Source organism: Crocodylus porosus, unplaced genomic scaffold (genome assembly GCF_001723895.1).
Source record: "Crocodylus porosus isolate Cpor-Errol unplaced genomic scaffold, CroPor_comp1, whole genome shotgun sequence".
NCBI lineage: Eukaryota > Metazoa > Chordata > Crocodylia > Crocodylidae > Crocodylus > Crocodylus porosus.
Window position 1 is genome coordinate 27,924,527 of NW_017728949.1, and position 13,185 is coordinate 27,937,711.

Below are 13,185 nucleotides of genomic sequence, written 5' to 3' on the forward strand. Positions count from 1 at the left end.
TAAGAACACTCTCCTGACAATGTTGCTAGCCTCAGATTGACTACCCTGTTATATTATTACATGAGTGAATTCTTCCTTTCCATTGTCCCCATTAATTTAAACTTCAAAATAACTTTAGTTGCATATGAGACGATAGCTTTTCAGTTTCCATCCGTCACCAAAAACATGGACTTTCCTAGTCATAGACATTATCTAGCAATTATTATTTTATTAAGTATCAACATTGTGCATTACTCTGTATGAAACAAAGATGACATGGAAATTGGCAAGCCAGGGCCTGCAATTTTCTGTAGTTTCAGTTGATTTGTGTTTAAATAAGGAATGTATACTTAAAAATAAGTGACTTTATCATATACTTCTTAAAGACTATAAGCACGCTACCTGTGATACTTAGCACTTTATATTTAGATTATAGTAAGCATGAATATGACTTACAAAGTTTTCTGAGCAGTCACACATTAATAATTATTATGCTCTAAATGTGTAAAGTGTAGCAAGACCCTAAGTTAAAGCTATTCACAGATGCCATGCCTATATTACAGATCTGTGGTTTTCAGCATGTGGTCTGCGGACCCCTGGGGGCCCACAGGCTGTCTAATGGGACCACGAAAGTTGATTGTGATCAGTAAGTAGAATGTGAATACCTATGCCTAACAACACAAAAGGATCTGTACCTACACTCAAAATTTCCAAAGGGGCCTGCAGCTTCACTTGAAATGTTTTAGGGGTCCACAGATGAAAAAAGGTTGAAAACCACTGTTATGGATCAACGTACATCTATTCAGAAAACTCAGAAAACAATCTACCATATTTACTTGAATATAAGATGAGCCCCAATAATTAGATTCTATGTATGGAAAATTTATAAATGTATTATAATTTTCCAGGTATAGAAACTAAGTATTAGAGGTTTGCCTTGATTTTGTCTCCCTCCCACTACTACATCAGGTAAAATAAAAAAAGTGGGGGGAGTCAGGTAGCCCACTTCCCTTCTGCATCTCCCAAATTCTTTCTCTGGCAGCAACTCCCTCGCTCCCCTCCCCCCCTTACTGTCAGACCCTGCTCTCCCTGCACACACAGAAGTGAGGAGCAAATTTGAAATTACTGTCTTTAAAATAAATATTCCTTTAGTAATTTGCAAACAGACAAATTATTATAAGTACACATAAACTTAGTTCCTCCAGCATTCATGCATTTTACCAGTTTTGAAGCTGCTGCAAGTTTTAGCATAGGTACTCTGTAAACACGCATTTAAGCAGCAATCTTGTACCTACTTCTGTCTAGGACAAACTATGCATGATATTCAAGCCAGAAGGCTTGTGATTTACCATATAGTTCATTGGGCTGGGCCCCAGCAGAATCAACAGCATTTCAAGCCATGGTGACCCCACAGCTCAGCACTGCTCATTATTTAACAACAAAGGCTCCTTGGGCTAATTATCCTCCTGACACATGACTGGAATTGAGTGTTCTTATCATGAGTTCTTGGATCTTCCACCTCATGAAGGGCAGAACCACACTAATCTTATGAGACAGGCTGAGAGGGATTCTAGGTAAACTGTTTGGGGCCCTCTTTGGTGGTGTTTACCAGACATTTAAGGCTAGTGAAGAAAAAAGAATCATTGGAAATGGAAAAGAAAGGTGCAGCTCACTTGTGGGAGTGAAAAGGAAGTTGAAATATATTCAGTGTAGTGGCTCACCATGACTTGAAAAAGAGCCAGTTCTGAGGGGTACTCCATGCAATGGGCATTACAGTATACCTTATTCAGATAGGTTGTATTAATTTATCTTTATGATAGATTTATTTGATAGATAAAATGCCATGCCCATGAGGGTGGTTTTGCTAGGGCAGGGGAAATTCCACAAATGTGACCGGGGGTAGTACCCTGACCAGGGAGCTGCCTTACAGCTTTGTATGGTGGAGGGTGCACCATTGTTTGCTTGTGGACAGGACTCCCTAAGAAAGCCTCATAGCTGGTTTCCTGCTGGCTAGTTTCTAGTGGGAGGATCTTGCCTACATGCTGACTTTATAGAAACGGAAGATTCCTTCCTAGCTTGATGGCTAAGGGCAAGTGAAACTTGGGGGCATCCAAACCCCAAGCCTCTGGGTGTGGACCTGCATATAGGATGCCTCTCAAAGGATTTGGAAGTATCTGAAGCCCCTGGCTGGGGTGAAGGAGACTTGCTGGTAGGGGGGGCCACATATGGTCCTTGAATGATTCACATGGATTTGGAATTGCTTTGGCTGAGTTGACTCAGGACATGAAAAATTTTCCTTAAAAAAAAAAGTAGGTTCCTATCCTGTATGTTTGCCCAAGATGGGCCACATGTTTTATAGTCATGCTCAGTGTTGTCTGTATTTAATTAACTTCATAGTTGCTTACCATTACTAAGCGTATGTTTTTTTTACAGCAGTTTAATGATAGTGTATTTAATGAGGTTTCCTTGTATACCAATATAAGACAAAGCTTTTTTTTCCCTATGTTGATTGAGGAGAAAAAACCCTTGTTTTGTATTTGAGTAAAGATGCTAAATATAGATTGTAGTACTGCACTGGAGTCTTGAACCAGCAATGGTGCTATCCCAGGGCTGAGCCTGAAAAATCAAATACTTTTCAATCATAGCCCAGGAACCTACCAGATCCAGTTGGATATTCCTGTGTGGTCCTGAGTCTGGGACCTGAAGTCAGTGGATTGTGGGTCCCAGCCCTGGGACTGCAGTTGAATTGTATTATGTTCATGTAGCAGTGCCATGTTAAGGCATCCCATGTTACTTAATACAATTGGGAGATACACCTACCTCAAAAAGATACAACTTTACTGTTATATGCGAGTACTTAGCATGAGTTATCCTGCTTCAGTGCTGAGATACTTGCATTTTAAGTTCAGTTAATATGTGTTAAGTGTAACAACCCCCTAATTTAACACTCTGAAAGACTTCTTCAGTAGAAGCAAGGTTATTAAGACCAGCAATCTGTTATTGTAGCACACATTAATTTGTTCTTTAATGGTACTGTATATACTCTGTAGTCACTGGGCATATCTACACATGATGCTACAACACTGTAGCAACACTTTACAGTGATGTCACATCAGCAGGCACAAACAGTGACGCGGCAGCTACGTTACTGTTGCAATGCGCTCCCTTGGTACAGTACATTGCTATGGCAATATAGTGGCTAAAAATAACTGCGCCACCATCATGGCACAGTACAGACAGTTACTGTGCCATCATTACTTCCAAAAGGAAGTGCTAAATGATGGTGCAGTAACAATGGCACTGTAGGGGCACATGTAGACATGCCCACTAGTAATAGCCTTAGTAACCACTTCTATGATTTTCAGTGATTTGTTTTGATTATATCCCCATTTTATTCTGTTAATGGGATGCACAGACAGGCTTAGTTACTGGCATTTTCCTTTATTATTTACCTGAACTTCTGTTCTACAGCTTATATGCTAACATTTTGTACCATTTTTTAGATAAAGAGTGCTGACAGTACTTTGTATCCTCTTATAAGGAGTCTAAAATATGGAAGCAGTTGAATTTTTTTTTCCCAGTTGGGGGAAGTAAAAATAATTAACACACAAAATGTGTCACAAGAAAAGGAACTGAGGAGAAAAAAAGGAGGGGGTTACTTACCACTGATCATCACTCTTTTGAGTTGCTGCCCCCAAAGGAGCTCTGGGAAGGATCAGAATCAGAAAACTCTGGTGTGGAGCTACAGATTGCTCCTGTTTCATCCCACCCACTCTGGTTTCATAGCCACCTAGGAGCTCACGACAGGCACAGCCCTTGCTTCCCCCATTTTTAATGAACAGGGAGCTCATTGTTCTTCTTTGCTATGTGAACCTGCACACAGGTCAGAGGAAATCTAATTTTTGTTGAGTATAATGAAAAGAGGTATATGAAACTATTCCTGTATAAAGTGAGCTCAATGAAATCAAGAATACTGTTATTAATAAGTGCAACTCAATATGATTTCCTTGTAAAGCAGTGACTTAGGGGATTGCTTTAGAGATACAATTATTCCTTAAATATCAAGGCCTTATCTATGTTTATAAATTCTCATTTATAACTGAGATAACTGAGGAAGATGCATAACCTTCCAATTCTGCTGATTTGGAAGTTCTCTACTAGAGCAATTGAACTGCTCAAAGATATTGAAGAATGCTAGGTTCTCTTAAATAAGTATTTAAATAAGGTTTTGTTTCTCTTCAATTTATTTGCAATTTTATGACCATTATTAATATATATATATAGCTGAACAGTGTTAGAGTTATCAAGGTTTGCAGGACTGAGAGCTTCAGTAAGGCATTTTCCCTGTGCACAGCACCAAGTATTATTATACTGGACAGATCCCCCAAACATCACTGTTTTCTCTATGCCTCTCCCAGTGCATGCCTCCCTGTCTCCCCCAGCCCATATTCATGCCACTCACCATCTTTCATTTCTTTATGCTCACCATGCTTCAGTGAGGCAAGAAGGTATCTCATAGAGATAAGAAACTGAAGCATGGGAGAAATTAATGGCTGGTGCATAAAGGAACTTAGGCACTCTAACACTGAGTATTGAAGAACCTGACTCTTATGGGCCCCTGCAGAGGAATCCACAGCCCTGAATTAGTCTCTTATATAATGCCTGGGGAGAGCTAGAGGCTTAAAAACTGGATTTCATAGCATCCAGCAAGCAGACTGAGCCGGTACCTGCTTAAGCTAGCCAATAGAAAAGGCTGGAGAGAAGGCTCTTTAACTCTGTTTCACTCCTGGAATTAGGCACTTAACTGCAGGCTGCAAGGCATTTTCTTGCCTCTACTCAGGATTCACAACTCTGAACCCTCTCCTTATGCAAGTCAGTAATTTCTTTCAAAAACAAAGCAGAGATCACCCTTTAAAAAAAGAAAAGAAAAAAACACCGCAGACTGAGGACCTGCTGCCTTATTTTATACAATAGCTTAGTGATTAGACAACTCATGCAGGCAGTGGAAGATCCCAGTTCAGTTCTTTCCATTGCTTAGGGACAGGATTCAAACCTACATCTTTCACAACCCAAAACAGTAACCTCAGCACTATGATGTAGTTTAGAGGGGGGCACTCTCAAGCACTCCTGTTGAAGCTGTCACTTCATCTTCTTTTAGCCTTTAGACCAAATGTCTCCTGCTTGTGAAAAATGATTTCTAGGAAAATTATTTGAGGATAACACACAGATACTGAAAACAGCGGCTCCTCAAAATAGTACTTTCAGTGCTTATCTTTTCTTGTTGAAGATGTGAAAGTGTCAGTTTTTTTCATTACCACACTAACAGGAGACGCTTTTAAAAAGATGATATTTCAATCTGTACTCATAGCATCTGCCCTCAATATTTTTAAAAATAAAATAAACCATTTTTACTATTATATCTCATAATGTGGATGTCAAATCTTATTATGACATTTCAGCAGTATTGGCCACATTATGCCATATGATCTAAGATGATGTCTCATATTATACTTTATTGCAACTAAAGTTGTGAAATAAGTTTAAGATTATTTAAAAGTGAAACATTACACATAATTCCAAATCATTTTTTTAAATTTCAAAACAACATTTAATTTCAAGATTTCATGGAAAATACCATCAAAAAATGAGCCTTTTTTAAATAGTTTAATTAAAATGGCATTTTCCAAAAGAAACCTGTTTTCTAACTTCTTATACTAATAAGACAGGATTGGGGGAAGGAGTTTCTGTTCCAAATAAAAAATCCAGAATGTGTTAGGAATTATACTTGTTCAAAGAAAGAAATTATTGATTCTACCAAATTTTTGCCCTTAGGCTTTAAGGCGGCTATCTTACTCTTTTATCTAAACCTCTAAAGATTAGAAATAGCATGAACTCCATGATTTTGATTAAAAATGTTCTTTACACGCAATTGTATAGTGAGTTTGATATTTGAAGATGAGCTAGCAAACCTAATATTACTGCAGTTTGATTAACTTTGAACTCATTATCTTTAATATTACTCTGTGAATAATTATATATTATGCCAGAAAAAATAAGTACTACTTTAAATGAAAGATTTGCTCTCTGTAGATATGAAATTGGTGATAAAGATAAACTCCACAGTCTAGTGATACTATAATCTGGATAGACTGTATGCCAAAATACTGACTTTTTGAATAATCCAAAATTACACAAGGGGGGAAAAAAACTTTCATTTCTGTTCATGGGAAGCCTAGTGACCTGTTTTGCCTAGGGCATCAGAAGATCTCTTTAATCTCATCAGTCATCTAAATAATTAGATTGCCTACCCTATTACTATAGGAATTGGCTTTGCATTATGGGTATTGTTCCACTAATTATCACTGAATGATGTACACTAAATGGGACATCTAGTAGAGTAGTTAGTCTCATTGCTTTATATGAGCAGAAGCATATAAGCAATGAGAAACCAGAAGATGCTGTGATATTACAGCAGTAAAGGCAGCATCAGAATTTAGAATAGAAATTATTAAAGTTAAAAACCACACCTTGCAGTGATTTTTTTTGTAGCTCATCAATTCATAATGAAAGATTTTTTTAGTAGAATGTTATTCTTAGATTAAGCCTGTACAATTTTAATATTTGTAAATATCATTCATTTAATCAGTTTTGTGAGGAAAGAAACATATTCTTCCTATGCAGAAGTTTAGTGGTTGGGATACAAAATGTTGGAAAATGTGTTAAGGTATCTAAACCCTGCTTTCATCATATTCAGGATAGTGTTTTGTCTTCAGACCAACTTAAACTGCAGATCACACTAAAAATGAGGTTTTCTACCATTCTGTAGCTATATACTTGATAAGATAAAAAAGAAAACTGCTTTAGAGAAGATTCCAAACAACAGGATGGACAGTAAACAATGCGTTTCTAGATTTCATGGTCTCTTCCCATCTGGATTAAAAAATAAAGCACTGCATGGAGCATTAATAAATCTTGAGCTCTTCCATTTTTTATCCAATTAAGTATTCTTCATCATGGCAGTATCAGTTTAAGGATTTACCAGCTCCTTTTGGGTCAGGATATATCTGGCCATGCATTAGAGGCTAGGTGGGTAGTGTGCTAGAGGTAATGAAGACTAAGTTCTTTTTCAGCACTAGGAAGTCTGCTGCTATCCTGTTTAAGAGAGCTGCCATATATGACCCACTTGTGATCCTGACAGTATAGCCCTGCCAACAAATCAGAGGGAACTAGGGATCCTTGTGGTATTTCAGTGACCCAGGACACAAAACAGGCCCCTTACTCACCCCAAAGGTAGGGACAAACATTAAAAAAGCCTGAATTGAATCAGTCTTTGCAAGTTAGTCTACTCTGTCTAGGCTGAACCCATTTTCAAGTGCACAGACATCCCCATTTTCTCTGGACTGAGAAAATACAGGCACGTGCCTCCCTCCCTTCCCTTCCATAGTGCTGAGCTGAGGCAGGGCGTGGCCTGGCCCCAGCAGGACACACTGATTAGGGAGGGGTTCCCCACCTCTCGCTGATCCCAACCAGCAAGGGAGCCAGCAGGGAGTTGATAACACAATATTTAGCACCCCATGAAATAAAAAAAAGCCTCTCTCATTAGTTCAAGCTCTTCTTAAACAGCTTTTTCCAAGGAAGGAACAGAGAAACATTACCAGATGACCTGTTGATTAGCTCCAAAAAGCCCTAAGTGGACGCTGTCCTATCTGCCTTTGTCCAGTCTGCCTTACAGAGACACCTCTCAGCATTAGCTAGTATACCACATGCTGGCTACAGTCTGTGCAGTGGAGTTGAGGGGCAGGGGGAGAAGGGGAAGCCAGGAAAACCCTGCTATACCTGCCATCTCTGCTGCCATCTAGGGAGTAGAGGGGCAACACCACCCCTACTCTGGAGCAGACAGTCTTGCCCAGGGCTGCAAAGCATCTGGGATAAACTGGTTTATGTGCACTGAACATCTGTTCTATTACAGGTTTAAACCAGTTTCTAATCACTTAAACTGGTTTATGCATAATGTCTGTCCCCAGCCCTGAGATTCAGAAGGCTGTTCTGTAGGGGAGTGTGAAGTGGGCCATATTTGATTCAGATTCGGTCCAATTCAGGGGACAGTGATTCGATTTGTTGATTTGGATCACTGTCCTGATTCAATTCAGCTGAATCCAAATCTGAAAATTCAATGCTGATTCAGAGAATCAGCGATCCAGCCATAGAACTTCTGGTCCACTTCCGGGTCCACCGCCAAGCGCGTGGAGGACCCATGCCCCCCCCAGCTCAGCAATCAACCACAGAGGGACCCTGGGTCCCCCCCAGACCCAGGAGGCACCAGTTGCCAAGCTGGGTGGCGGGGGACGGAGAGTCCCCCACGCAGTCTGCAGTGGACCCAGAAGTACTTCTGATCCACTTCCAGGTTCACTGATGAATGCATGGGGGACCTCCCCCTTGCACTCCCATGGGACGCTCCATCTGCCGCACCATCTCAGCATTCAAGAGTCAGCTGGTACCTTGAAGTATGTAGAAAAAACATTTAAAGCTATATCTATGTCCGAATTGTCGAATCTCTCCGACTCGATTTGGAGGGTTACAGTTCTATTCAGTGACATTAAAGGGTCTCTTGATTTGATTCAGATTTGGAGATTAGGCCGCCGAATCAGCCCAAATCTTCGCCAAATCGAATCAGTAACCGAAGCTTCACACAGCCCTACTGTTCTGTGCTTCTTCATTCAGGAAGTCTAACAAAGATTGTTAGACTACATAGTATTATCACCAATACGTGAATTTCCAAATATAAATGATGGATATTAGCAATGAGAAGATAACGGATGTTGCTAAAAGTGCTTGAACCTTGAATTTGAAAGAAACACAACCATATTTAGCACCAGACCAGCTGCACCCTCTACTAACACCTTTGTTTTAGAATTAGATACATGGCTGACTAAAAGAAAGTTCACAAAGGAATCTTTTGGAGTAATTCCCTTGTGAACCCATTTTGGCCATATTTTTCCCCAAGAGAAGTTATAACCATTCATCATGATATCTCATATCCCAAAAGGTGTCATCACTAGCAGCCCTTTCACAGATACCTAACCGGTGATAGCTTAAGACCAGCATCCTGTAAACAGTCTTGTAATTAAAATACGTGTGTGTCATGGTGAAAGGTAGTTAGCAAAGTAGGAATAATAATGCAGCAGCTATTCCCCACAACTTCCTCTGATTGGAACTACCCATACCTTACATGTTGCCAGGAAGCTAAGACTGCTTATTGCAGTGTTGTTACGTCCCTTATGACCACTGACTGAAGTAATACGTACATTATTCTGCTAGGTGGAAAAGAGCCTTTGAAAGCTTTTGGAGGGTAGATATTGTGCACTACTTAATCAAATGGTGTACCCAAACTTCCTGTATTTGGGGTACCTTGTTTCAGTCATTTTAAAGTTGCTGTAAATTCCTTCCTTAGGCTAGAGAAAGCAAACTGTTTTGCTGTCAGCCTCAAGAGCTTGTTGTTGTGTCTCCCATTCTTTCTGTCATCCCTCTCTCCCATTTTATGGCTGTTCTTGTTTGTTCCTTTCTTTTCCTTTCTGTACCATGCCTTTCCATTTTAAAGGAGGGAAAATTTAGCCCTATATTCCATTAAATCTTTGTACAGGCCTACCTATAAAAGAGGGATCAGCACCTTGAAGTAAAATTTACAGTTTGATCACTCATTCCAGTTTTATACAATGATGCCTTGTCTAGTTAAATATATGGACACTATAACGGCACTATTAGCACATGTTACAGACGCACAGAGTTCTCCTTGGATGGCAGTGATAGGAAAGAAATGCACTATGAAAACCTGGTCTTGGATCTGACACAGATGTTTTTCCTAGATGCTAATTAATTCCTAAACATGCCTAATGCTAAATATGCATGATCGTGGTTGTATAAAATTTAGAGACCATACTCAGAAAATGCAAGTCCTTTCACCTGGGCACCACGAGTTTTCGAATATTTTTGTCAATGGTTGAGCTATGACACCTGCCAACTTCTTGAGTGCCCTAGTGTGTAATCTGTCAGGACTGGCTGACTTGAAGATGTCCAGCCTCTCAAGGTGATCCTTTACTAGATCAACACCAATGCTGGGTATAAATACGCCCTCACCCTCGCAGTCCTGCATCATGCTAGGCAGGGCGGTTCCTCTGGGCAGATGTAAGTCTGGCATAAAGTACCCATTAAGCAGGTTGGCCTTTTTCTGGGTGTCAGTTATCAACTGTCCCGTTTGGTTCAGCAGGGGTCCAATGTTACCCTTGCTTTTTTTCCAACTCTCTACATATCTGAAAAAGGACTTTTTGTTGTCCTTGATATGTGAAGCCAGATGGAGCTTGGTTGCAGCCTTGGCTTTCCTGATCCGCTTCCTGAAGTTACGGAGGATTACTCCTCCTTGGTGGTAATTCCAACCTTCCATCTTTTATAAGTCTCTCTTTTGAGGCATAGGGGGTCCTCAATTTCTCTGCTGAGCCCTTTTGCTACCCTTCCTCCAAGATGAGATGGCCATCCCTTGTGCTGTCAGGATTGCTCCCTTGAGGAGCAACCACTCCTCTTGGACTCCTCTTCCTGTCAAGTCATGGTCCCTTAGGGCCTCAACAATGAGCCTCCTGAGCTTGTGAAAGTTAGCTTCCATCTATTTCTGTCAGCATCACGTTATATCGGATGGCTGTAACAAAAAAATATTTTTTTCTTTATCCACCTTTAATAGCAAAAATAGTAGTAGAAATATTAGCAAGGTATTTTTAAATATCTTTGGAAATGATAATATCATAGATCAGAATGGAACTGGAAAAAATGGAACAATATGACATTTGAAAACAGAAAGATACAGAAAGAAAGATATTGGACCGATTTGTTTGCTAAGGGGCCAGACTGTGCATGGGAAAGCATGTTCACCCTGCTAATTGTTTATTCTTAGAACTGAGCAGGAAATTATTTTCCTATCCTGTGAGTATTTGTGATATTTCAAAATACTTCTTCTGTCTTGAGATGATGAAAACCCAATAAAACAATTATGTAAATCAACAAACAGTTTGTTTGATAATTTGGAAATATTTAATTAAAACTGTATAAGTTCACTTAAATTTCAACCTAAAAAACTGTTTTTGAGTTAAAAAAAAAAATAGAACTTTAAGGCAAGTTCAAAACTTTTTCCGAGGTGTTTTCAAAGTAGGAATGTATCAAAACTCATCCTTTCCACAGTTTTGGTTTTGATAACCTGCTGTTTTTCAAATACAAAAATCCCAAAGAGTTTTGGGGGAAAAAAATTCCCACCATTTTCAACATTGTGCAGCACATTCCTCCTTTCTGCTGACTCAGGTTCACCCACCCTATAAAAAACCCTGGTCAGCTGGGATTGAGATGTTCTCCTCCCCCTTTGGAGTGATTTGTCCCTTTGCTGTTCAGTCTCATTGGGCCTAAAGCAAAACAGGCAGCAGTCTCAACCTCATGTAGAGACTGTGTTTGTGTCTGGCATTTGCATGGGGAGCATCGGGAGAAGATGCACTGTGCATCACTCTTCACACCCATTATAGGGACAGACAGTCTGACACACTCCACAGAACCAAGACTAAGCAAAAAAACCTGTGAAGTAGGCTGCACAATCCCTAACCCAGATAGGAGGGCTTTGAATGTACTTATCAAGGGTAATTAACAACTTGATGTTCTACAAAATGAATGTGAGGATATTGCAGATGGTACTTAGGCATTTCAACGCATTATGTAACTGTTAAACATAGATCCATTTAAACCTAAATATCATTCTGAGCCTTCAATTTACTTACTACATAGGGATAAATATTTTCTTTGATTCACATGCTCAGTGCCCATTTAATGCTGCTGGAAAAATACATGTGCATACTGTGAGATAATATATAATGATGCATCACTTCACATCTAAGGATCTCCAGACACTCTACAAGCATTAAACAAATTAGTGGCAGGACACCTCATAGGGAGTGATACCCCATTTTGCATACGTGGAATCTGAGGCACACAGTCAGCAAGTGACATGCCAAGTTTCACACAGGAGGTTGGTGTCAGAGTTGGGAATATAAATCCAAATTTCCAGAAACATACGCCTGTGCTTTAATAACAAAACTAGCTTTCCTTACACTGAATGTACAGCCCTGCTTAATGCTATATTTTTTCTGGAAAGCCAGATTCTTCCTATCTCTGGAGGAGCCTTGGAAAGAGGTTTTAAAAAAACAAAACAAAATGATTAAACATTTTAGACATTTTCCTTGGAATATCTTATCATTGGGCTGTATTATTATTTTTAATAGTAAAATTGAGTCTTACTGCAAGAACTTACTAGGAATTATGTATCCAAAAGAACAGCAAAATAGCTGACATAGCCCTGTATCTATATTTTATTCCTATCTAAGATTTCTGATTAAGTACCTGTTTTAAGGTGAAAATCATTCCCATAGTTCTTTTTTTTAACACCTAAATCAGAATCTTTCACATCTTACTCTTTTGAATTTTTTCTATATTTTACATTGAGCTCTTAACACACTGTTTCTTCTCACTTCACCTCACAATGCATTTTCAGGTTAATGTTCTTTTCACCTGTGTTCACAGAGAATGCAAATAAATTGGAAGAAAGTGCCAGAGGGATCTACATCCCTTGTCCAGAACACTATAACGGCTTCTGCATGCATGGGAAGTGTGAGCACTCTACCAATATGCTGGAACCTTCTTGCAGGTAACACTCTCGTTACTGAACAGATGATGATAAATAAGCAGAGGAGGCAGACTTGTTAATATGCGTAATCTAAATGCAGTAAGAAAAATAAATTCTAGCTAAGGCCTCTTGTACTGTGACTTATGTTAGACCTAAATTATGCAACAAGGTCCCAATTTATGTAGCAGAACTGTCTGTATTGAATTATTCACAATGTTAATTGATTATAAAAGCATTCAACAACCTTCAAAAACTTTCAGTTCAGTGGCCTAATATTTAAATATTTCTAAAAAATGCACCAACAAGAGCAATGGTATCTAATGGGTGTTATTGCTGGACTTGTAGCAAGGTAGTGCACTGACAAGGAAAGGTTTCTGCAGGATAAAGAGGGCTACTTATGCAGGATAATCCTTTTTGCAGGATAAAGAGGGCAGGACAAAACTGTACATTATGGACACATCCGCATGGGTATCGCAAACCCGGCTGTAGTGCCTCAAACT

The 13,185-nt window shown here is 39.4% G+C and overlaps 1 protein-coding gene across 1 annotated transcript in view; it reads left to right on the plus strand.

Annotated features, from left to right (window-relative positions):
* TMEFF2 (transmembrane protein with EGF like and two follistatin like domains 2) overlaps window positions 1-13,185 on the plus strand; it is a 215,519-nt gene that overhangs the window by 191,360 nt on the left and 10,974 nt on the right. Inside the window, exon 8 of the mRNA XM_019554486.1 lies at window positions 12,583-12,706. Within this exon, the coding sequence (XP_019410031.1) occupies window positions 12,583-12,706 (124 nt within the window). The remainder of the gene's footprint in view (window positions 1-12,582; window positions 12,707-13,185) is intronic.